Source organism: Mustela lutreola, chromosome 10, assembly GCF_030435805.1.
Source record: "Mustela lutreola isolate mMusLut2 chromosome 10, mMusLut2.pri, whole genome shotgun sequence".
NCBI classification, from domain to species: Eukaryota; Metazoa; Chordata; class Mammalia; order Carnivora; family Mustelidae; genus Mustela; species Mustela lutreola.
The window spans coordinates 34,659,292-34,684,300 of NC_081299.1; the positions used below are offsets into that span (position 1 = coordinate 34,659,292).

General features: G+C 49.4%; 2 protein-coding genes across 2 annotated transcripts; one reads left to right on the forward strand and one right to left on the reverse strand.

Moving 5' to 3' along the window:
• Nucleotides 1–404: 404 nt before the first annotated feature.
• Nucleotides 405–24,980, reverse strand: TMEM53 (transmembrane protein 53). Its single transcript, XM_059135550.1, has 3 exons — nt 24,782–24,980; nt 6,791–6,912; nt 405–1,911 (listed from the first exon to the last, which is right to left on the reverse strand). Exons 1-3 carry the CDS (start codon nt 24,840–24,842, stop codon nt 1,258–1,260), a joined length of 837 nt encoding a protein of 278 aa, XP_058991533.1. The 5' UTR covers nt 24,843–24,980; the 3' UTR covers nt 405–1,257.
• LOC131809044 (heterogeneous nuclear ribonucleoprotein A1-like) lies at nt 17,062–18,351 on the forward strand. Its single transcript, XM_059135549.1, has one exon. It carries the CDS (start codon nt 17,139–17,141, stop codon nt 18,102–18,104), a length of 966 nt encoding a protein of 321 aa, XP_058991532.1. The 5' UTR covers nt 17,062–17,138; the 3' UTR covers nt 18,105–18,351.
• Nucleotides 24,981–25,009: the final 29 nt, after the last annotated feature.

The following is a 25,009-nucleotide window of genomic DNA, read 5'->3' on the forward strand; positions in this document are numbered from 1 at the left end:
CCATAGGTCCCTGATCGCTGGTTACTCTCAACCCAGGTCGGCGGGGAGGGTGCATATGCTCTCTAATAGGCCACATTAACCCTGAGTGAGAGCCTGAAGCCTACTCAGCTGTGGTATCCTTAAGCTTGGTCTTATGGCCCAGGCAGCACTGCCACCTGTTGGCCGTGGCTAGGAATGCAACCACACAGCATAGAGGATCAGTGGCCATGGTCCCAAGAGATTACAGAGGGCGGGCAAGATGCAGACTGAGCTCGGCTCTGGAGCCAGAGGGGCTGTCAGTCCCGAGAATATCAAGCGTCAGCTCCCACCCTGAGCCTGGCCAGCCATCTCCTTCACTGCCTGTCAAACTTACAAAGCCCATCCCTGTCCCCCACCCAAGTCCCTTGAATGTCACAGTGAGCTCATTCAGTCAGCATGTTTATTGAATACCTACTATGTGCCAGCATTGTGCAACAGGGACTTAAAGAACGGGAGAAGGTAGAGAACTCGGGCTGAAGCCACCTCTCCAGCCTGGAGATGATCCAAGTGAGTCTCTTAAGGAGATGAAGGAGTCCTCGCCCCGGCCCTGGTCTCCAGGGCTACCAACTTAGCTTGTCCCAGGTCCTATATGGCACCACTGTCTTCCTACTCCTCACTCCAGCTGCCTGTCAGACACCCTGCAGCCTTCCTGGACCAATATCTTCCCAGCAAAGCGTTGTGGATCCCGGCAGGCCTACCACCTGCACGTCATCAGCTCCCCTCTCTCCAGCGGTGAGGTGAGAGAAGTCTCTCTACATCAACTACCAAGTGGGGTCTATGCGGATGTCGCGTCATGCTGTGGGGCTTGGGAGCAGAAATCCTAGTCCCCTGCACCAGCCTGACCCTGTCCTCTGGCACCACTACTCAAAGCTCACCTGCCTTTCAAGAAGTTAAGGATCAAAGCTGGGACTCCTCAACAGCCCCACCTTCCCCACTCTGTGGGCCCTACCTGGCCTAAGAGCTCCAGGCATCCACAGCCTGACCCATGCCTGTCCAAACATAGCCAGGGCAAGATTCCCACGGAAACCTGTCCAGGCACTCCCACCCCTAGGATCCTGGAAGAAACCATTCCTGGGGCAGAGGCTGCTGGGATTCAGTGGGAGTTCTCTCCTCGTGGGACCACAGAGTCCCAGAGGGCTGTCATGAAGCTGAAGCAGGAGAGGACCCCGCCACCCACGGACAGAGGTTGTGGGGAGGTGTGGGGCATTTATTTCTGGAGCAGTGAGTGGAGCAAGGAGCTCAGCAGTGGACACAGCTGCGCATGAAGTCTACGCAGAGGCTGGTGTAGTAAGTAGGGTAATCACGGAGGTGGCTGACATGCGCAGATGACACAAAGTCCACGGAGCGCACGAGGACCTGGTGCGCCAGGCGTGCCTCCACCATGCGTTCCACGTCCCTGGCCAGGACCACCTCGTCGGCCCTGGAGTAGAGGTAGAGCTCAGGCCAGCGAGAGGCCGCATCAAGTAGCCTGTCATAGAAGTGGGTATGGAAGAGGGCTGTGAGGGGGGCGAGCAGGACGTGGAACAGGACTGCCACCAGGGCGAAGGCTGCCAGGAGCAGCAGGCGCAGCACAGCAGGCCGGTGCTCCAGGACGGCCGCCAGGGCCCGAAGAGCCCCCAGCAGGTTGCTGTCACCAGGGCCGCTGTCAAAGATGGTGCCCACCACACGCAGGTGGCAGAAGCGCCGATGGGTCTGCAGGAGCTCCAGCACATATCGGTAGAGCATGACGCCGGCATTGCTGAAGACATGGAAGAGCAGGGGCTCCTTCTCCACCTCATAATCAAAGAGGAGCTCAAGCAGCTTCTGGGCCAAAACACGAAGTGAAGGGATGCCCAGGGACTCGGAGAAGAAGACCATGTGCCATGGGGCTGTGTATCTGATCACGATGCAGCCCTGGGGAGAGGAGAGAGGCCAGGTCGGTCCTCAGGGATAGGGGTAGGTTGTGGGTGGGGGAGGGGGAAGTCCAAGCTAGGGTCAGAGATGTCCCGCAGCTCTGACTGCCGGCGGCCCATAAGCCTACGGGTGCTCCAAGCACCAGCTCACCGCTCACAGACACTGGGGCCTTCCAGAGTGCAAGGTACAATCGAGGCCCAGTTGTGGAATAATCACTTCATGCTGGCTACAGCCACTCAGCCTGGCACGGTCTGTAAGGCCGGGAGCCATCTCTGGCCCGTGCCCTGTCTCTCTCCCACCTTCCCCCTTGCACCTCATCTGCTCAACTCTGGCATATTTAAGGCCTTACTGCTTGGCCATACCTGGCTGCAGTGACTCTGCTCTGCGCCATCCCCACCCTCCCAGGCACAAGGAGCTGCCCCCATAAAATCCGACACAAGATGCAGCCTGCATGCCCCAGCCTTGACCACCAGAGGCCACTCGTGAGCTGGACCCACATCAAGTGCTCTCTGGCACAGGGGCCTGGCACCCCAATTTCTCTGGTTCTAAGGCCTGGGATCGCTCCTCCCACTCGCCTTGAAATTCCAAATATGATAAACACTGTTATTCCTCAAATTCTAAAATCTGAGCCAATTTCATGTACCCCTTCATGCCTGGGTCAAGCATGCCTCAAAATTTCCAGACAGATCCTCTCCTATGTCAGTTAGAAAAGGCAGCCAAAATAAGTCAATCGGAGAAAGACAACTATCATATGATCTCCCTGATATGAGGAAGTGGAGATGCAACATGGGGGGGTTAAAGGGATAGGAGAAGAATAAATGAAACAAGATGGGATTGGGAGGGAGACAAACCATAAGTGATTTTTTTTTTTTTTTTTACCATAAGTGACTCTTAATCTCACAAAACAAACTGAGGGTTGCTGAGGGGAGGAGGGTTGGGAGGGGGCGGTGGGGTTATGGACATTGGGGAGGGTATGTGCTATGGTGAGTGCTGTGAAGTGTGTAAATCTGGTGATTCACAGACCTGTACCCCTGGGGATAAAAATACATTATATGTTTATTAAAAAAAAAAAAAAGAAAAGGCAGCCAATGCCATTGCCTGAATGCTAATCCCCTCTCACTGTCCTGCTCAAGAGATAGAGGGCCCTCTATCAGTGGAATCTGAGTTAGGTGGGCTCTGGGGTCACACAGGTCTGGCTTTGATTCCTGGCACCACTGTTAACAGTAGGGGCGAAAAGCAAATTGCGTCACCATCCTGGGCCTGTACCTTCCAACTGTAAACTGGAATAACGTCCACCTTGTGGGCTATGGTGAAGACCAAATGAAAACACACACCTCAAGTGCCCCATACAGCACCCTGCACAAAGTCAACCAACAGCAGCAGCCATCAGTGGCGGCAAGAGTAATAACGAGAACAGCCTTGAGTGACGCAGAGCGAAACCAAATGGTCAGCTAACATAACCCTGCCGTCAGCCCCCTCACTGCACCCCTGTCCCTGACTCCAGTCTGACACCTGTCCCCAACTCCTCCTGGCACTATTCTCACTGGGGCCCTGGCGTGCCGAAGCCCCCCTCCCCAGACTCTGCAGAGGGGCCAGTGATGCCACCTGGCCAGTCAGGATCTGGGGAGAGTTAATAAAATGCTCTGTTCACACTTCCCAGTGGGACTTGAAAGATCTTCGCCCCAACCCTCCCCAACCAAGACACAGCATTTCCCACAAATGCAAACACACTCCCACATCACACGGCCGTACACGCAACTCCAAGAACCCAGCAAAAGCCCACCCATTTCGTATGCCACGGACACAGAGGCATGTGGCACCCACCACTCACTCGTGCACCCGCCACACCATATGTAAGTACACAACAAAGCCACAGCCGACAAGACACACCTACGTGCACACATACCACTGGCAGGTAAACAGTGACATGCTACACTCTCTTCAAGAATACACACACACACACACACAAACACACACACACTTTTGACCGGGAGCATTCACATGGAGACATAAACAGCAATTCCTGTCAACACGCCATCTATGAGGATATAACACGGTGTGTGCCCTCCAACCCCGCGTCACCTATGAGGGCACATGCGGAACATACCCTCTGCGGCCCCAGCACTCCCAGGGAAGGGCACATGTGTACCCAGCTTCCCTGTGCCCACAGGTCTGGGCCTCATGTTGAGATTTCCCAGGTGCCCACATCTCTGCTGCCACCTCCCCAGTCAGATGCTCCTAGAAGTCTCTGCAGGTCACATCCCAGTTTCTCCCCCACCCCCCAGCCAAGCGGATCTCCATCTCTGGGCACACTGGAACCCGCAGTCCTGCCGTGGGTCTTTGCCTCCCTCTCCTGTATTTTCAGTCTCCTCCTCTATCTCTCTCAATTCCTGACAAACCAATATCATTTAAAAAAAATTTTTTAAAGCCTCAGGGCACCCAGATGGCACAGTCGGTTAAGCATCCGACTCTTGGTTTTGGCTCAGGTTGTGATCTCAAGGTCCCGAAACAGCCTCACAACTAGAGCTCTGCACTCAGCAGGGAGTCTGCTTAAGACTCGCCCTCCTCTCCCTCTGCCCCTTCCCCTTCCACCCCCCACATGCACACTGTCTCTCAAATAAAATTATTTTTTAAGAAGTCTCTGCCATTACACTGTGTTCTCCTCTAACTCTATCCCACGCTCTCGCCACCTTCCAAGACAATCTTTGACACCTGCCCTCTTCACCTGGTCCCCTCCTACTAACTTCCCTGCCCTGTTCTCACCAAGGTCACCCATGCTCTCCCAAACTGGCCAAATCACACAACACCTCTTAGCACCCATCATACTTTCCTTCTAGCATGATTCGGGATCACACACTCCTGGATATATTCTCTGCTAGCCCCATGCTGGGTGTAGAGATAACTTAAAAATAAATCTTAAAAAAATAAATAAATAAAAAGAGCCTTAAGGAACAAAGTAACTAGATCCAATGGGTAATCTAGATTGGATCCTAGTTTGGGCAAATCAGCTATAAAGGACATTTTGGGGACTGTAGAGCATCTGAATATGGACTGCGAACTCAAGGAGAAGAAAACAGATTAAGCACGGTTGAGATCAGGATCTGAGAAAAAGCATGATGCAAAACAGTATTTTGAAAAATTGGAATGCTTAGATGTCTCAGTCGGTTAGGCGTCTGCATTTGGCTCAGATCACGATCCTGGGGTCCTGGGATTAAGTCCCACATCATGCTTCTTGCTCAGCAGGGAGCCTTCTTCTCCCTCTGCCATTCTCCCCTTGCCTGTGCTCTCTCTCTCTCTCAAAAATAAATAAAATCTTCTTAAAAAAAGTAAATGGGGCACCTGGGTGGATCAGTCATTAAGCGTCTGCCTTCGGCTTAGGTCATGATCCCAGGGTCCTGGGATTAAGCCCCACAATCTAGCTCCCTGCTCAGCTGCTCGGTTCCACAGGGAGCCTGCTTATCCCTCTGCCCCTCCCCTTTCCTGTGCTCCCTCTCTCTCGCTGTCTGTCTCTGTCAAATAAATAAATAAATAAAATCTTTTTTTTTTTTTTTTAAGTATATTCAATAGATCTTGTTAGGTAAAGAAAAGTTACACACAGAGAAAAGCTGAAAGGATGGGCATGAATGAGTAAAGAGAGGTCATCTCTAGGTGGTAGATCTGGTATTTTTACTTTCTTTTAAATAATCTAGTATCAGGAGTTTGGAGTTGGAACATTTTTTTCTCCACACGCATGCTGTCCTGAACCCCTTCCTTTCCCAGAGGAGCCCTCTGCCAGCCCTGCCAACTCAACCCTGCTGCCTTCCTTGAAATCTAGCCCCACACCCTCCCCCAAAGCCCCCCTCCTCTCTTGACATTTGCCCTTTCCTTCGTTCTCTGTTCTGGCCACACTCACCTATTCCTATTCTTCCACCTGCCCTCAGGGGTCTTAGTCCAATGGCGAAGCAGACAAACAAGCCTGGCCCAGTGAGTGGAATTCAGAAGTAGCTGAAACTATGCCCAACGCAAGGCCATTCATAAAAGGCGACACCAAAGGACCAGCCTTGTTGGCTGGGGGAAGGCCTCAAGCTCAGAACAACATTTTGCCCCCAACCCTTCTCCCACTCCAGGGCCACACCCCCTTCAGGCCCAGTGCAGATGGTGGTCAGTGGAGGGAGACTGAGGCAAGGGGCTGGGGGCACTGGCTGACCACTGGAGATCCCCACTCCTTCTTGGCCCCGGGCTTCCAGGTGGCAACGAGGGCTGTCCCCACTGGCGTCTCTCTGCTGAGGAGGGCAGGGCCAGGCCAGAAGCCACAGATGTAAAAGAGGCTTCCAAAATATAACCAGGCCTTCCTAGGGCTCTCTCCAATTGCCGTAAGCTCTACATCCAACTCTTGGGGTAGCCTAAGAAGCCAAAAGACCTCCAGCCTGAATCTCTTTTCCAAGAGGCTCTCCTGCCACGGGAATGTGAAGGTGCCATGTCAACCCCAAGACAGAAACTCACCTGGTCAGAAAATGGAGAATATCCTGGGGGTACTCACTGTGCCCCGCACTCTCAGCCCAGGCTCTTGCTGCCCATCTGGGCAACAACAGACTTGAGGTCTGGACCGACTCCACAGCTGGGAGCACATCGGGGCTGGGCTGCCCACCGAGGAGTTTGGGGAGGAAGGAAGAGGAAGCAGGTCAGGGGGCTGAAGGAGATAGACCCGGCCACAGAGCTGACAGCAAAGGAGGGATAATCCTGCCAGAGTCCCCATAACCCCAGCGCCTTCCTCACAGGCTGTTCTCTGTACCAGGCCTGTCACATTGGTGCTCAGCAGTCGCTGCAGCCCCTGAGCTCAGAGAGGCCACAGGTGGCAATGCCCCCCGGGGCGTGGTGTCCACAAGCCTGCAGTACTCACCCTTTTGTGGTAGATGGCGCTGTACTTGGCAAGGTTTTTGTCCGTACAGCCACCCCAGCCCAAGAGAATCACCAAAGGCTGTCGCATCCCCACCTCCTTCCTGCTTCGGTTGGGGCTGTTCTCTGAAACAGAGACATGAGGGGACTGTCAGCACGAGTGGTGGCACACGGGGTGAGGATGACTGGCCAATCCAGAGCCAATCTAGCTGCAGGCAGGGAAGCAACAGATGCCAGACCTTGGCATATCCTGCCAGTGCCCGCGCCTCGGGTCCCCACAGGGCTCCCTCCTCTATCCCGCCTCAAGTGGCATTTAGGCCTCTCAGGAGGCAATGCAGGGTCACTGGAAAAACCCACATGAGGGCACCTTTCTTTCGTAACTCAAAGACATAGCTCTGGCGAGAAAAGTGAGAACTTCCTCCATGCAATGTCACTTTCTAATCCAGAGGTCAGCAAACTACAAGCCATGGGCCAAATGTGGCCCATGCTTTAGTTTTGTATGAACCGCACACTAAAAAGAATAATGGTTTTTATATTTTTAAATGGTTAAAAAAATCAAAAGAACTAATATTTTGTGACACATGAAAGTTATATGAAATTTAAGTTTGATCATTTACAAGAAAGTTTTATTGGAACACAGCCATGCTCATTCATTTACTTCCTGTGTGTAGCTGCTTTCATGTTAAAACAGCAGAGATGAGTCATGGCAACAGGGACCCTACGGTTCGCAAAGCCTAAAATACTTATGGTCCTTTACAGAAAAAGTTTGCCAGCCCTATTCTAATTTCACAAGCAGTTAGAAGAAGGAGATCTTAAAAGGAGAAAAGGATGGGACAGTGCCAACAGGGAGGTAGAGCAGACAGACTCTGAAGGACCACATTAAACCACCCGCCCTCTCCTGCCAGAGAATAATCATTACCAATATTTGCCAAGACTTAACACTCATAACAACACTGCAAGGAATATTACTGAAGATGACAACACTGGGGCACAGAGTGGTTAAGTTACTGGCCTAAGGTCATCCAGGAAGTGTACAGCTGGGAATCTGGCCCCTGCTCCCCATCCTAACTAACCCACTTAAGATGTTCTGTGCCACCGGCACTGTCCCCAACTAGAAGCAATGTCTCCTTCAGTGATGTGCCAAGGCACAAGCCAGCTGCTTCCTCCATGGCTACTTTCCCAGAAGCTTCCCTGCAGCCTTGTTTGGTCAAACCTCATCTCATTTCCCCCGCCAAGTAAGGACCCACGCACTCAGGGGGACTTCAGCGCCAGGACTGTTCACTCCTAGTTATCTGCCCTCCCACAAGGGCCAGGGTGTGCCCTTCCCACTACCAAGCCCCTTGTCTCTGCTCAGCGGCCACCTTGAGATTTATGGATGCTGGTGGTGACCTGGCAACAGTAAATTTCAAGGCTAGTTAAGAGGATGGTAAATATAAATCACTAACCTTTGGACAAAAGGAAGACAACAATTTCCTGTGGAAATTAACATGATTGAAAAGTTCAATGTTCCTGCTCTCCAGCAGTGGTGACTCTGGCCTTCAGAGATTAACGGCCTGCCCCCAGGGGCATCCCAGGCTGGGTTGCAACTCAGCCTGGAGCAGGAGCTGCCTGTGCTCCTCAGTGCCAGCACTCCCAGGCTCCCCTGATGCCTGCCTGGCCCTAGGGGGAGGGAGACGGTCCCACAGATCTAACTCAGGCCACTCCAAACATTTGCACCACCTTTCCCGGCTTGGTGTCCCCATCCCCTGCTAGGGCAGCTCTTCCGCTGTCCTGGCCCTTCTGGCAGAAAGGCGTCTAGGCCTCCCTGGGCCCTAGCCCACCCTGCTCAGGATGACTGCCCCTGAAGCTTGGGCTGCAGCAGCCTCAGGGGTAGCCATCAACAGCCACCCACTTGGATCTGCCTTTGAACTTCTGAGATCCAGGAACTCGATTCCTGAGACCTGCCCCAGGGAGGCTCTCTGACCTCCGTGCCCATAACTGAGCACAGTCTCCCCTCCCCCAGCCTACAGTGGTCCCCTCCTGGGCCACCACCAAGACATAGCAAAAGGCTTCAGCGTTTATATCCAACCCAGAAAAGGTAGCCAAGGGACGCCACACCCCCTGGCGGCCTCCTGAAGTTAAGGTCAGCCTGCAATGGGCCATGATGGTGCACTCTGGTTGGGGAAGGTTTGAACAGCTTCTGCAGACCCTCTGACCTGCCCCTGGACATGAAACTCCCTTCTGCTCCACCAGGTTTTACAGATGCCCAGGTTTCACCAACTCAGGGAGGAATGACTCTTCCCCAGAGAGGCATTTCAACGAAGAAACTCTCGGAATATGGACACCCTGAAACAACGCCCAGTCCCAGAGTCCAGCCTTTCCGTACTGCTCATCATGGGCGGGAACACGTCCCTCCATTCAAGCCAGGCACTCGAGGCGGCCCCTGAGCTGCAGCTGCTCTTCCTTCCCTTGGAAATCTCCCATTACCCCCACACAATCTCATCCTGGGGCCCCACTCTCTCTACTCATTCCTAACTTCAGCCCTCATCCTCCCACCGGAGCCGTGCTGCCCGCTCTGATTCTAGATTTCAAGTGCTATAACCCGGAAAGTCCAAGATGCTCTGGCAACGAGGCTGAGAGTACTGGCGACTGGGAAGGCCCCCCAGAGGAAGACACACGTGCTGGCTACCCTGGAGGCCCAGTACAAACACACCAGGTGGAGAGAGGCCATGGGTGGGGGCAGGAGGCTCTGGAGATGCTGGGGTTGGTGTAAAGCCCAGCAAGCAGTCCTGGGGGCTCAAAGCCGGGGAGAGGAACGACAGTGGTTTCGAGAGCTGCCGAGAGTGGCACTGGGGTCCCATCCTGCAGGGTCGTTTATGCCATGCGTAGGAGTTGGGATTTTATTCCAAGAGCAAAGGACAATTCTGGAATTGGGAAAGTGGCAGGATCCAATCTGGATTGATTAATGACTTGTAGGATGATTTAATGTCTGTCTCTCCCTTTATCCAGTAGGCTCTGTGAAGGCAGGCGCTGAGCGTGGCATGTTTGTCACTCCATCCCCAGTGCCCAGCCCTGTAGCTGGCCCATTCAGGCACGCAGGAGAAACGTGCTGGAATGAACCTGGGGCTGCCAAGAGAAGGATGGATCCAAGGACAAAGAGCTAGCATTCTTCTTGATACCCACTGCCCTTTCCAGAGTAATACAAGTAATTGTTATGGCCACTGTTATTTATTGCCACATCCAGATCACGATTCCTCCATCCTCTTATAAAAGCCCCTGTTCTTTTGTGCTTATTCCACTGACCAGATCACCTGGTTCCCTCCCGTGGCTGACATCTCAGGGCCTCCGGCTGCTGCCCCTTGGGGATAAGACTTGGGCTCTGGCTCTACCTCTCATTCATGTTCCAGGACTTCCCACGACTCGGTGCAGGCAATCAAATCCACTTCCTAAGCCACCACAAACCTCTTGAAGTCCACATCTCCTTCCAGCTCTTTTCTCCCCCTCTTTCCCCATCACCAAGAAAAACAGCGATGGTAACAGGGACAAGAGCGTTTCGCCTCGAGCACTGTTCTGAGCCCTTTGTGTGTCAATTCACCAAACTTTACAATGATCCCATGAACAATGTACTGTGATTATTCTCATTTTGCTGATGAACAACTTAAGGCACAGAGATAACAGATAACTGGCTCAAGGTCACACAACTAATAACCAGTGAAACTGGAATCCCAAACCAAGTGGTCTTGAGACCAGCTTGTAACCACTGCCCCAGCCGGCACCCTGGGTAACAAAACCCAAGCCCCCAGGCTGAACCAAGTCTCTACCACCTAAGCTCCAAATGTGTACACATAGCTGTCTTTGCCCATCAATAGATCCACTCTGACCTCTTTCGCTTCCTCCTCCTCCTCAGGGACACCCCCCCCACGACGGCCAGAGCCCCCATATATGCTTCCTCATTGGGTCCTAAACCATCCTAGGAATTAGGTACTACTGTTCCCATTTCACAGATGAGAAAACTAAAACACAGAGAGAGTAAGCCACTCTCCCCAAGAACATGCAGCCAGGAAGTGGCAGAGCCAGCATCCATCTCTCTGGACCCCGACACCACCCCGCTCCCATCGCCACCCTGCTCCCATCTCCAGGACCTCGCACGTGCTCCTCACTCCCCAGCCCAGTGTGCCGCCACTCCATGTTTATGCCTGGCTAATGCCCGCTCCACCTGCTGAGTTGGCTCACTGTTCACTTCCAGGAAGCCTCCCCCAAGGGCTCTGGCAACCCCTTTTTATCCCCCACCCCCAATCACCAGACTGGGTTAGACTCCACTGGGATTGGGGAGGAGGCTGCAGTAACACGCAAGGCCAGGGAAGGCAAAGGCCTGAACCCCAACAGCGGAAGACAGGTAGGAAGATGGGGGGAAAGGACAGGGACAAAAGTAGTTTTGGAACATGGATCAAAAATCTCAAAAGCGGGACGCCTGGGTGGCTCAGTTGGTTGAGCAGCTGCCTTCGGCTCAGGTCATGATCCCGGCGTCCTGGGATCGAGTCCCGCATCGGGCTCCTTGCTTGGCAGGGAGCCTGCTTCTCCCTCTGCCTCTGTCTGCCTGTGCTCGCTCTCTCTCTCTGATGAATAAATAAAATCTTTACAAAAAAAAAAAAAATCTCAAAAGCATGCCATCTTTGACATAGCAATTCTAAGAAAGAAAAATGTTTAATCATATGGAAATATTTGATAATACATGAAGCAAACTAGAGACACACACGTAAGAGCTAAAACCTTTAATAAAACCCTTCAAAGAAAACACAGGAGTAAATCTTTGCGGCCTGGCATTAAGCAAAGGTTTCTTGGACATGCCCAAAAGTTCAAGGACTAAAAGAAAAAAAATAAATAAATTGGGACTTTGTCAAAATTCAAAATATTTGTACTTCAGAGGACACCATCAAAAAAGTGAAAGGAACAACCCCCAGAATGGGAGGAGATATTTGTAAATAATATATCTGATAGGGGGTCTGTATCTGGCATATACCAAAAACTTCTCACAATTCAACAATAAAAAGACAACCCGATTAAGATGGGCAAAGGGGGCGCCTGGGTGGCTCAGTGGGTTAAGCCGCTGCCTTCGGCTCAGGTCATGATCTCAGGGTCCTGGGATCGAGTCCCGCATCGGGCTCTCTGCTCGGCAGGGAGCCTGCTTCCTCCACTCTCTCTCTGCCTGCCTCTCTGCCTACTTGTGATCTCTGTCAAATAAATAAATAAAATCTTTAAAAAAGAAAAAAAAGATGGGCAAAGGGTGTGAATACACATTTCTCCAAAGAAAAGAGACGAATGAACAGCACATGAAAAGATGTTCAACATCACAGTCCTTATGGAAATGAAGATGAAAACTGCAGTGAGGTCCCATGTTATACCCATGAGGATGGCTATAATCAAAAAGTCAGGTAGTAACAAGTGTTGATGAGGGCGTGGAGAGATCAGACCCTCATACACTACGGGTGAGAACACAAAAAGGTATATTTAGAAAGCAGTTCGGCAGTTCCTAAGAAAAAAATTAACCATCAAGTTACCACAGGACCCAAGACGCCTGGATGGCTCAGTCAATTAAGCATCTGCTTTCGGCTCAGGGCATGATCCCAAGGTCCCTGGATGGAGTTCCGAAACAGGCTCCCTGCTCAGCGGGGAGCCTGCTTCTCCCTCTGCCTGCTGCTCCCCCTGCTTGTGCTTCTTTTTTTTTTTTTTAAAGATTTTATTTATTTATTTGTCAGAGAGAGAGAGAGAGAACACAAGCAGGCAGAGGGGCACGCAGAGGCAGAGAGAGACACAGGCTCCCCCCTGAACAGGGAGCCAGATGTGGGACTTGATCCCAGGACTCTGGGATCATGACCCGAGCTGAAGGCAGCGGCTCAACCAACTGAGCCATCCAGGAATCCCCCCACTGCTTGTGCTTCTATCTTTATCTCTCTCTCTCTAACAAATAAATACATAAAATCTAAAAAAAAAAAAAAAAAACCACAGGACTCAGCACTTCTATTACTGGGTAAACACACACCTAAGAGAAGTGAAAGCATGTGTCCACACAAAAACCTGAACACAAATGTTCAGAGCCACAGGTATTCATAAGAGCCACCAAGTAGGAACAATCCAAATGCCTATCAGTAATATGGAACAGCCATACCATGAAATATTATTTGGTCATTAAAAAAAGCAATGAAGGAGACACCTGGGTGGCTCAGGGGGTTAAAGCCTCTGCCTTCAGCTCAGGTCATGATCCCAGAGTCCTGGGATGGAGCCCTACATCAGGCTCTCCGCTCACAGGGAGCCTGCTTCCCTGATCTCCCTCTGCCTGCCTCTCTGCCTACTTGTGATCTCTGTCTGTCAAATAAATAAATAAAATCTTTAAAAAAAAAAAAAGAGCAATGATGTGCCAACACAGGCTGCAACATAGATCAATCTATGTTAAGGGGCGCCTGGGTGGCTCAGTGGGTTAAGCCACTGCCTTCGGCTCAGGTCATGATCTCAGGGTCCTGGGATCGAGTCCCGCATCGGGCTCTCTGCTCAGCAGGGAGCCTGCTTCCCTCTCTCTCTGCCTGCCTCTCCGTCTACTTGTGATTTCTCTCTGTCAAATAAATAAATAAAATCTTAAAAAAAAAAAAAAGAAAGAAAATCTATGTTAAGTAGAAGAAGCCAGCCACAAAAGACTATATATAACATGATTCTATTTATATAAAATGTCCAAAATAGGTAGATCCACAGAGGAGTTGAGTAGTGGTTACAAGGAGCTAAAGGGGGGTGGGGCGTGACTACTAATGGGTATACGGTTTCTTCTGAGGTGAGGGAGACTGTTCTGGAGTTACTGGTGACGGTTGCAAAATTCTGGGACTATGCTAAAAAACAATACAAGCTTAAAAGGGTGAGTTTTATGGTATATGAATTATAGTTCAATAATGCTATTATTTTTAAAAATTAATAATAATAGGGTTGCCTGGCTCACTCGGTCTGTAGAGCATGCAATTCCTGACCTCAATGTTTTAAGTTCAAGTCCCATAGTGGCTATAGAGATTACTTTAAAATCTTTTAAAAAATTAGTAATACATTAAGTGAAAAAGCACGTTGAAAAGCAGCATATACAACAGAATGTGTGTGTGTATGTGTTTATTTATTTATAGGTGCTGGGCGCCTGGGTGGCTCAGTGGGTTACAGCCTCTGCCTTCAGTTCAGGTCATGATCCCAGGGCTCTGGGATCGAGCCCCACATCAGGCTCTACGCTCAGTGGGGAGCCTGCTCCCCGCCCCGCTCTACCTGCCTCTCTGCCTACTTGTGACCTCTGTCAAATAAATAAATAAAATCTTTAAAAAATATACATATATATTTATAGGTACATATATATTTACATATATACACACACATACATATTTATGCATAGAAAAAAACACATCAAATACTAATAGCAATTATTTCTGGGACTACATGCAATTGTTTTTTCATGATTTTTTTTTCACCCACTTTCTAAAATCAACATTTTATCACTTTTGCAACGAGAGTTAAAATATTATTTTAGCCCCTTGGTAAGGCAGAAGTATTCTTTTCATCCCTGGTGATTCTTGAGTACCCACAAAACAATTTAATCTCACAATCTCCCTGTCCTCTAGGATTTCTCAACAAAACAATACTGACACCAATAATAGAAGAATTACAGATACACATATTGTACAACAGTTCAAGTCATAACACTAACGCATAGATTAGATTGTGTATATCCCAGGGGCATGTAGAGAAGACAAAGGAAAGGCTGACAGGGAATAAGGGTATACAGCACCATACATGCTTTTTATCTGTAAGTCAGAATGAAAATGCAAAGAACCTATGTTTTCTTTTTTAAAATGCAAAGAATAAAAGGATCCTCAGTGTCCTCTACTCCCCAGCAAAACTTTCTAGAATCTCACGTACCTACGTCCGGTATTTATTTTTTCTTTAAGTAAACTCTACCCCCAGCATGGGCTCGAATTCACAACTCCAAGATCAAGAATCACATATTCTACTGACTGAGCCAGTTGGGTGCTCAACAGTTCCCATATTTATATATTTATATATAAGTTACTTTATAATTTTTTTTTACTTTTGAAATAAGAGCCTAGGAAAGTAGCACAGTACATACTTTATAAAACCATATCTGAATTCAAGAGAGAGAGACAAACCAAGAAACAGACTCTTAAGGATAGAGAAAAAGTTGATGCTTGCCAGAGGGTGGGGCACGGGATGGGTGAAACAGATGATGGGGACTGAGGAGCGCACTGGTCGTGATGAGCCCTGGGTGCTCTATGGAAGTGTCAAATTCCTATATTGTACATCTGAAACTAGTAACAGAACACTGTATGTTAACTTGAATTAAAACTGGAACTTGGGCGCCTGGGTGGCTCAGTGGTTAAGCCGCTGCCTTCGGCTCAGGTCATGATCTCAGGGTCCTGGGATCGAGTCCCGCATCGGGCTCTCTGCTCAGCAGGGAGCCTGCTTCCTCCTCTCTCTCTCTCTCTGCCTGCCTCTCTGCCTACTTGTGATTTCTCTCTGTCAAATAAATAAATAAAATCTTAAAAAAATAAATAAATAAATAAATAAAACTGGAACTTTACAAAAGATAAAAATAAAACAAAACCTTATCTGCGTCCAAATCTCTGGCTCTGCCACGAATAATTATGAACCAGACCTTGAGCAAGCTCCTTAAACTTCAATTTCCTTATCTGTAAAATGGGGCTCTTAAGGGGCGCCTGGGTGGCTCCGTTGTTAAGCAACTGCCTTTGGCTCAGGTCATGATCTCAGGGTCCTGGGACTGACCCCAACATTGGGCTCCCTGTTCAGCAGGGAGTCTGTTTCTCCCTCTCCCACTCCCCCTATTTATATTTCTCCTCTCTCTGTCTCTCTCTCTGTATCAAATAAATAAAAAAATCTTTCTTTAAAATGGGGCTTGGGGCGCCTGGATGGCTCAGTGGTTTGGGCTGCTGCCTTCGGCTCGGGTCATGATCTCAGGATCCTGGGATCGAGCCCCGCATCAGGCTCTCTGCTCCGCAGGAAGCCTGCTTCCTTCTCTCTCTCTCTCTGCCTGCCTCTCTGCCTACTTGTGATCTCTGTCTGTCAAATAAACAAATAAAATCTTTAAAAAAAATTAAAAATAAAAAAATAAAATGGGGCTATTAATATGTAGATTAAATAAGATAATGTCTGTGGAGGGCTTAGCATGGTACCTGGCACAAAGAAAAGAGTTCAATGAGCCCCAGATACTATTATTCCTTCACGATCAGCACGTGCGTACTGCAGAAAAGCAGAAAATGAATGTCTAATAAAATTGGAATCCCACTGTTTTGTAATCTGCTTTCTTCCATTTAGCAATATATTGTGAACCTCTTTCCCTGTCAGCTTATATATTTCTACATCACTCTTTTTAGTGGCTACAGAGCGACCGTAGAATATTTCATAATTTGTGGTGACCAATCTCCCATTATTGGACATGATGTTTCCAATTTTTGCTATTATAAAAGGACTCTGTTGGACACCTCTTTCTTTGTGTGTGTCCTTAATTGTGTCCTAGAAATGAAACTATAGTCAAGCAACACTTCCTAAGGGCAACAGGAATCCACACACACTAGCTGAGGAGTGGAACTCGAGTTGAAATCTGGGGTAATTTGGGGTAAGACACCTCAGCTCCCTGGAGTTTCTGGTCCTCATATGTAAAACGGAGTAAGACCTCTCCCTCCTTCACAAGGAATTGTGATGCCATTAATAAAATCATGAGAGGTGCTCCTGGCAGGCCTGGCATGTGAGGACACGGTCAACAGAGGAAGGGCAAGAGAGACCCCCACGAGCTCAGAGAAAAGAGGCCTGGAAAGAGCCCACCAGGTTTGGACCTCAAATCCAGAGCCTAGACGGCACCTGGTATAGAGCAGACAAATTAGAAAGGGTTTCTGTTAATGTGTGAAAGAGACTGTGACTCCAAAAAATATAGGCATACCTTGGAGATACGTGGGCTTGTTCCCAAACTACCCCCAAAAAGCAAATATCACAATAAAGTGAGTCAAACAAATTTTTTGGTTTCCCAGTGCATATAAACGTTGTTTTCATTATACCCGGGTCTATGAAGTATGTACTTGCATTGTCTAAAAAAACAATGTACATACCTTAATCTAAAAACACTTTATTGCTGGGGTGACTGGCTGGCTCAGTCAGTATGGCATGGGACCCCTGATCTAAGGGTTGTGAGTTCAAGCCCCACACTGGATGTAGAGTTTAGTTTAAAAAAATTAAAAAATAGAGATACGTTCGTTAGGTTACTCCTTTCTGCCTGTGGACGCCGCCGAGTAAGCATCGTTAAAGTCTCCCCTCCCACCGCCGTCATGTCTAAGTCAGAGTCTCCCAAAGAGCCTGAACAGCTGCGGAAGCTCTTCATCGGAGGTCTGAGCTTTGAAACAACCGATGAGAGTCTGCGGAGCCATTTTGAGCAATGGGGAACACTTACGGACTGTGTGGTAATGAGAGATCCGAACACCAAGCGCTCCAGAGGCTTTGGGTTTGTCACCTATGCCACTGTGGAGAAGGTGGATGCAGCCATGAATGCAAGGCCACACAAGGTGGATGGAAGAGTTGTGGAACCAAAGAGGGCTGTCTCAAGAGAAGATTCTCAAAGACCTGGTGCCCACTTAACTGTGAAAAAGATTTTTGTTGGTGGCATTAAAGAAGACACTGAAGAACATCATCTAAGAGATTATTTCGAACAGTATGGGAAAATCGAAGTGATTGAGATCATGACTGACCGAGGCAGTGGCAAAAAGAGGGGTTTTGCTTTTGTAACATTTGATGACCATGATTCTGTAGACAAGATTGTCATTCAAAAATACCATACTGTGAATGGCCACAACTGTGAAGTAAGGAAAGCGCTCTCTAAGCAAGAGATGGCTAGTGCTTCATCCAGCCAAAGAGGTCGAAGTGGTTCTGGAAACTTTGGTGGTGGTCGTGGAGGTGGTTTTGGTGGGAATGACAACTTTGGTCGCGGAGGAAACTTCAGTGGTCGAGGTGGCTTTGGTGGCAGTCGAGGTGGTGGTGGATATGGTGGCAGTGGGGATGGCTATAACGGATTTGGTAATGATGGAAGCAACTTTGGAGGTGGCGGAAGCTATAATGATTTTGGCAATTACAACAATCAATCCTCAAATTTTGGACCCATGAAAGGAGGCAATTTTGGAGGCAGAAGCTCTGGCCCTTATGGTGGTGGAGGCCAATACTTCGCCAAACCACGAAACCAAGGTGGCTATGGTGGTTCCAGCAGCAGCAGCAGCAGCTATGGCAGTGGCAGAAGGTTTTAATTACTGCCAGGAAACAAAGCTTAGCAGGAGAGGAGAGCCAGAGAAGTGACAGGGAAGCTACAGGTTACAACAGATTTGTGAACTCAGCCAAGCACAGTGGTGGCAGGGCCTAGCTGCTACAAAGAAGACATGTTTTAGACAATACTCATGTGTATGGGCAAAAAAACTCGAGGACTGTATTTGTGACTAATTGTATAACAGGTTATTTTAGTTTCTGTTCTGTGGAAAGTGCAAAGCATTCCAACAAAGGGTTTTAATGTAGATTTTTTTTTTTTTTTGCACCCATGCTGTTGATTGCTAAATGTAATAGTCTGATCATGACGCTGAATAAATGTGTCTTTAAAAAAAAAATAAATAAATAAATAAAATCTTTAAAAATACTTTATTGCTGGGGCACCTGGGTGGCTCAGTGGGTTAAGCCTCTGCCTTCAGCTCAGGTCATGATCTCAGGGTCCTAGGATTGAACCCTGCATCGGGCTCTCTGCTCGGCGGGGAGCCTGCTTCCCCCTCTCTCTGCCTGCTTCCCTGCCTATTCTCTCTGTCAAATAAATAAGTAAAATCTTTAAAAAAAAACTTTATTGCTAAAAAATGCCAATCACCATCTGAGTTTTCAGTGAGTCCTAATCTTTTCGCTGTGGAGGGTCTGGCCTCGCTGTTGATGGCTGCTGACCAGTCAGGGTGGTGGGCACTGAAGGCTGGGGTGGCTGTGGTGGTTTCTTAAAATAAGACAACAAGGAAGTTTGCTGCACTGATTGGTTCTTCCTTTCGGAAACAATTTCCCTGTAGCACGTGATGCTGTTTGATAGCATTTTACCCAGAGCAGAACTTCTTTCAAGATGGGGACTCAGTCCTCTCCAACCCTAAAGCCGCTTCAGCAACTGAGTTTACGGAGTGTCCTAAATCCTTTACTGTCATCTCCACAATCTTCAAAGCGTCTTCACCGGGAGCAGGTTCCATCTCCAGAAACCACTGTCTTTGCTCCTCCATCAGCTGTAACTCCTCACCTGTTCAGGTTTTCTCAAGACAAGGCCGCACTTCAGCTGCTCCTTCAGGCACCTCTTCTGACTCTCGTCCTCTTGCTCTTTCCACCCCATCTGCGGTCACTTCCTCCACTCAAGTGCTCAGCCGGTCAGTCACCCGTGAGGGCTGGAACCACCTTCTTCCGAAGTCCTGCTCATGATAGTATTTTGACCTCTTCCCATGAATCACAAATATTCTTAATGGCGTCTAGAATGGTGAATCCTTTCCAGAATGTTTTTGGTTTACTTTGCCTGGGTCCACCAGAGGAATCACTCTGTGGCAGCTCTAGCCTCAAGAAATCTATTTCTTAAGCAACAGGACTTAAGTTGAAATTACTCCTTGATCTATGGGATGCAGAATAGATATTGTGCTATCAGTCATGAAAACAACATTAATCTTATCATATACCTCCATCAGAGCCCTTGGGTGACCGGGTGATGAAGAAACATTGTCAATGAACACTAATATCTTGAAAAGTATCTTTTCTTCTGAGCAGAAGTCCTCAACAGTGGGCTTCAACTATTCAGTAAACCATGTTGGAAACAGATGTGCTGGCATCCAGGCTTTGCTGTTCAATTCAGAAAGCACAGGCAGAGTAGACTTATCATAATTCTGAAGGGCCTTAGAATTTTAGGAATGGTACAGGAGCATTGCCTTCAACTTCAAAAGAGTCACCAGATGCCTTAGCTTCTAGCAAGAGAGTCAGCCTGTCCTTAGAAGCTTTGAGGCCAGGCATTGACTTCTCTCTAGCTATGAAAGTCCTACATTGCTGCTTCTTCCAACACAAGACTGTTTCTTCTACATTGAAAATCTGTTGTTTAGTGCAGCCACCTTCGAAAGATCATAGCCAAGTCTTCTGGTTTCTACACCATAACTTGCTGCTTCACATTACACTTTTATGCTATGGAGATGGCTTCTTTCCTCCAACCTCAAGAACCCATCTCTGCCAGCTTCCAGCTTTTCTTTTGCATCTTCCTCCCCTCTTGGCCTTCAGAGGATTGAAGAGAGGGAGGGCCTTGCTCTGGATTTAGGCTCTGGCTTAAGGGAATGTTTGATCTTCTATCCAAACCACTAAAACTTTTTCTGCATCAGCAGTAAGATTGTTTTCTTAACATTCGTATGTTCACTGGAGGGGCACTTTTGATTTCCTTCAAGAACTTTTCCTTTGCCTTCGCAACTTGGCCATTTGGTTCAAGAGGACCTCTCAGCTTTCCATGGTCCTTCTTTAATAAGCTTACTCATTTCCGGCTTTTGATTTAGAGTGAGAGACTCATGATTCTTCCTTTCACTTGAACACTTAGAAGCCACTATAGGGTTATGAACTGTCCTAATTTCAATACTGTGTTCTCAGGGAATAGGGAGGCCCCAGAAGAGGGAGAGAAACAATGGAATGGCCAGTCAGTGGAACAGTTAGAACACACACAACAATCATTGGTTAAGTTCACTGTCTTACACAGGTGGGGTTCATGGTGCCCCCAAACAAGGCCAATAGTAGCATCAAAGGTCACTGATCACAGATCACCATAAAAAAATATAATCATAATGGAAAAGTCTGAAATATTATGAGAATTACCAAAATATGACACAGAAACATGAAGTGAGCAAATGCTGTTGGGAAAATGGCACCCATAGACTTGCTTGATGCAAGGTTACCACAAATCTTCAATCTGTCAAAAACAAAAACAAACAAACAAACAAACAAAAACCCCACATCTGCGAAGTGTAATAATGCAAAGCACAATAAAACAAGGTATGCCTGTAAATTAAACTCCTGTTTTAAAAAAAAGGGGGGGCCCACAGGCAAGGAGAGGATGAAGTCCCAACTTACTCTTCACCTGGGCCTCTGAGGCCTCTCTGGTGAGACAGCTCTGTGGGACCACCTCAGTCCTCCCCCAGTGCCCCTACTTCTGCATTTTCTTTGCTCACCATCTACCCATCAGCCCTATGAAGCTCTAGGTCCAGTGGGCCACTCTTCTCCAGAAGCCCACAGTAACCACTAGGGCCCACCATGGTGTTCAAAACCACTCAAAACTATTTCCCAGGTGCCAGTGAAAGCTTCCTGAAGGTTAAGTGGCCTTTTCTTTTTTTGGCCCCCACTCTTTTTTTTTTCTTTTTTCTCGCAAGTGCTTAACAGAAGAGCAGGTTCACAATAAAACCTGGGCTCACAATAAACCTGCCACTTCTCTTTGTGACCACCAAAGGCCTTCCTTGTACTCAAAGGGTAGGCTTCTTATCCGGACTCTGTGAATCAATTATTTCTGAAAATGTTTACTAAGCATGAGAGCAATATAATGCTGTTAAGAAGGCCTCCTGGGCTGCCAGCAAGCCAAAGAGGGGCCTGGGGAAGCACTTGGCTAACCAATCTCTGGCTGGGAGAAGGGGCAGCTTAGCCTCAGCCTGGGATGTCCAAGCATCTCTGGCTCAGGCCTACAGAGCTGCCAAGTGACTCCATTCAGGTCCTTTGACACCTCATCCTTGCCAGGCCCTAGCAACAGTGAGCAAAACCATCAAAAGCACTACCACAGGGATCCCTGCTATGGGAGCCAAGAGAATAGAATCTTCCCCAAGAAAATGAGATGGGAACAGAGTATTAGGAGGGGACAGGGATCACTGTCAGGAAGAAGGATGCAGGGAGATTCCAGGTCAAGGGATCAGCTTCAGCAAAGGAGTGGACAGACTACTCTACCGGCATGGGCAGTCACGAATACTGGCTGGTGGGATTCCCAGCAGAAGGATCCAGGGCTGCCCAGCGTGGGCTCTGAACAACCCTAGATCCGCAGCTGCCTTCTATGTAACGATATGCCAGCAGCAGCTGCTCGCCTGTCAGCTCACAGCAGTGCTGGGCATCGCAGTTTTCATGTTCAAATGTGGGGGAGAGAAATTCCAGAAACCAAACATGATTGCCCTACATACTTCTATACCATTAAACAGCAAATGCAAAAGAAGACAGTCTTCAAGATCCCCCTAGGCTATCCCCATGTGAAACCATGTCAGCCTGGAGGGAGCTCTCTGCAGATGGGAAAGAGATTCAGGGGATCACAGTGCTGTTATCTCCTGCTGAGGGGGGCTACAACCCCCAGCCCAGCTCTGGGGCATGCGCTTTGAGAGGGAAAGACATGATGAACTAAAGCTGATCCAGAGAAGTAATCAGATGGAGGACGTCCTAAGAACCACATCGGAGGAAGGACAGCTGCCAGCCCTAGGGGTATTCCTCTTGGAGAACAGAGATGTGAGGAAGGAATGAGCTGACCTCCTGAAGAGAGAGGAAGAGAGATTACCTTGCTGTGTTGCACCCACCCCGACCTTCTCGTCCTGCAATTACCACATCATTGTGAAACCACCTGCTTATACATCCTCCCGCCTCCTGAAAACCACAGCTCCCTGAATGGAGCCTGTGTGTGAGTCACTTCTCAGGCACCAGCAACTAACCTGCGGCCAGGACACACCAAATACTGAACTGAAAACAGAAATGACAGGAAGGCCTATAGTTGCTCAAGAAAGGGAAGTGCTTTCTAACAATCCCAGTTACCTCCAGCAGGCCAGGATGTTTGGGAGGAAGCATCCTGTCAGTGAAGGGTCTGGAAGCAACAGAATACCCCCACACTAGTAGGACTAAATGGCCCCCTGAGGTTTCTTCCAAGTGTAGGACCCCACCTCCTGACGCAGTGAGGGGAGCCACAAGAAGAGGAGATACACCGACATGCCAGGCACACACACCCAGTCACTGTCTCGGAAACCCTCACAATCCCATGAAAGAGGCACTGTTATGGAGGAATCTGAGGCCCAGGAAGGTTCAACAACTTGTCAAAGCCCTAAAACCAGTAGGAGATAGAAGTGAGGCAAACCAAGACCACCAGGCTGCTCACATGGGCTGAGAGACCACATCTGCCCTCCTAGCCACAAGGGTAGCTCCAGCCCTTTGCAGCTGGTGGCTCTCCACAGGCAAGAATATTAACTGGCGGGGCAGCTGGGTGGCTCAGTGGGTTAAGTCTCTGCCTTCGGCTCAGGTCACGGTCTCAGGGTCCTGGGATCAAGCCCTGAATTGGGCTCTCTGCTCAGCGGGGAGCCTGCTTCTCCCCCCCCCAACCTCTGCCTGCCTCTCTGCCTACTTGTGATCTCTCTCTGTCAAATAAATAAAATCTTAAAAAAAAAAAGAATATTAACTGGCTTCATCTCTCCTGATGCCAAACTTCTGAAAAGTATTTTAACACCCATAAGCCCAAAAGCCCTCTACCACTATACACAGCCCTAAGGAGCTAGGGCCATTCGTCCTGTGGAAGCCTAGGGGCTGCCCTCTCCTCCTAGACCCCAACCAATAACACAAGATGCTATGGGAAGGGGCTGGGGAGGCTCTCCTGAAGGAGGAAACATCAGAGCTAAGCCTTCAATGATGAACTGGACAAGGACAAGGGCACAGTGTGACACAGCAGAGGGGAAAGGGCATTTCAGGCAAGAGGAAACAGCAGGAGTAGAGGCAGAGAAGCAAGAAGTGTGTAGAGAATCACAAGCAGTTTGGGTTGCCAGAACGTAAAACTCAAATTGAACAGTGGAAGGACACTGTGATCAAAGAGATAAGCAGGAGCTGCTAAAGTGCAAAGGACTTTGAACGCCCCCTTAAGGAACCTGAATTTGATTTATCCTGAGGGCCCTAAGGAGCCACTGAAGGGTTTTAGGCAGAGCGGTGATAAAAGTAAACCTCTACATTAAGGAAGATCGCCAGTAGCCATACAAGAGGTTGGCAGTGAGACTGGAGGGCGAAAAGGCCGTGTGGACCAAAGGAGGGAGGGACATGTTGGGATGAGTACCTCAAGCCTCCTCTATCAAAATTCCCAGTCAGCGCCAAACTTTCCGTTCTCTGGGCCTGCAATCCAACTCTCACTACAGGGACCCAGGCCTGCTCTACAGGCTACTCATTTTGTGGAGCCTCCTACACATTGCTCTTTAATGATACGACTCCAGGGAGGAGGAACGCTAAGAACTATACTTACTCCATGCCAGACACTACGCTGGGTCTGTCACACAAACTACCTCAGTTGTGCAACCAACAGCCCTGGAAAGGGGGTTACTATGGGTAGCCTCGTTTTGCAGATGAGGAAACTGCCAGAGGTCATCTAGCTACTAAAGAGGGGATCTGAACCGACTTCTGCCTGACGGCAGAGACTGCTTGGTTCACCACTGCCAAGGAAAGTGGGAGGGATGAGTCCCGTGTCCCGGGCTTCTGCAAGGACCCTCGGGAAAACAGTGGGTGGAAAATAATGTGGGTGGGTCCCCCAGCCACAACCGCTGACGAGAGGCTGGAAGTGGGAAGCCTGACCCCAAACAAAGGAAGGACAGCCCCTGCCCTCGGCAGCCTTCAGTTTCGAGGAGAGAAACGAAGGCACGGACCTGAGAACTGCCACCTAGAAGACAGAAAAAGCCCCCAACAGAGCCGAGGCCGCAGGGAAGGGGCGGGACTCGGACGCCGAGACCACTCCGGGGCGGGGCTTGTGCGGGGCGGGACTCTGTGGGCCCGACCAAGTCTAGGACCTGCAGGACCCCGTGAGGGGGCGGGTCGCGAGAGGGCGGGGCTCCGAAAGGGGCGGAGTCACAGCTGTGCTTGCGACCCAGAGACTCGTCAGGTTACCTCCCCAAGATGGGACCCGACCCTCGTTCCATACCCTGGCTCCAGCAGGGCTGATCCGGGATCTCGATGGTGTAGTCCAGCTCAGCCGAGGCCATGGTGAAGGCGCCGGCCCTCAGCACGGGCCTCCGCCGGAACTCCCGCTCGCGCGCCCGCGCCTCACCCGGGAGCCTCCTGGGCGCCGCCCAATCACCACCCCCCTCCCCCGTCGCTGCCCAATCGCTGAGCCGCGCTCTGTGACCTCCCGGCTTAGCAACCGCCGAGT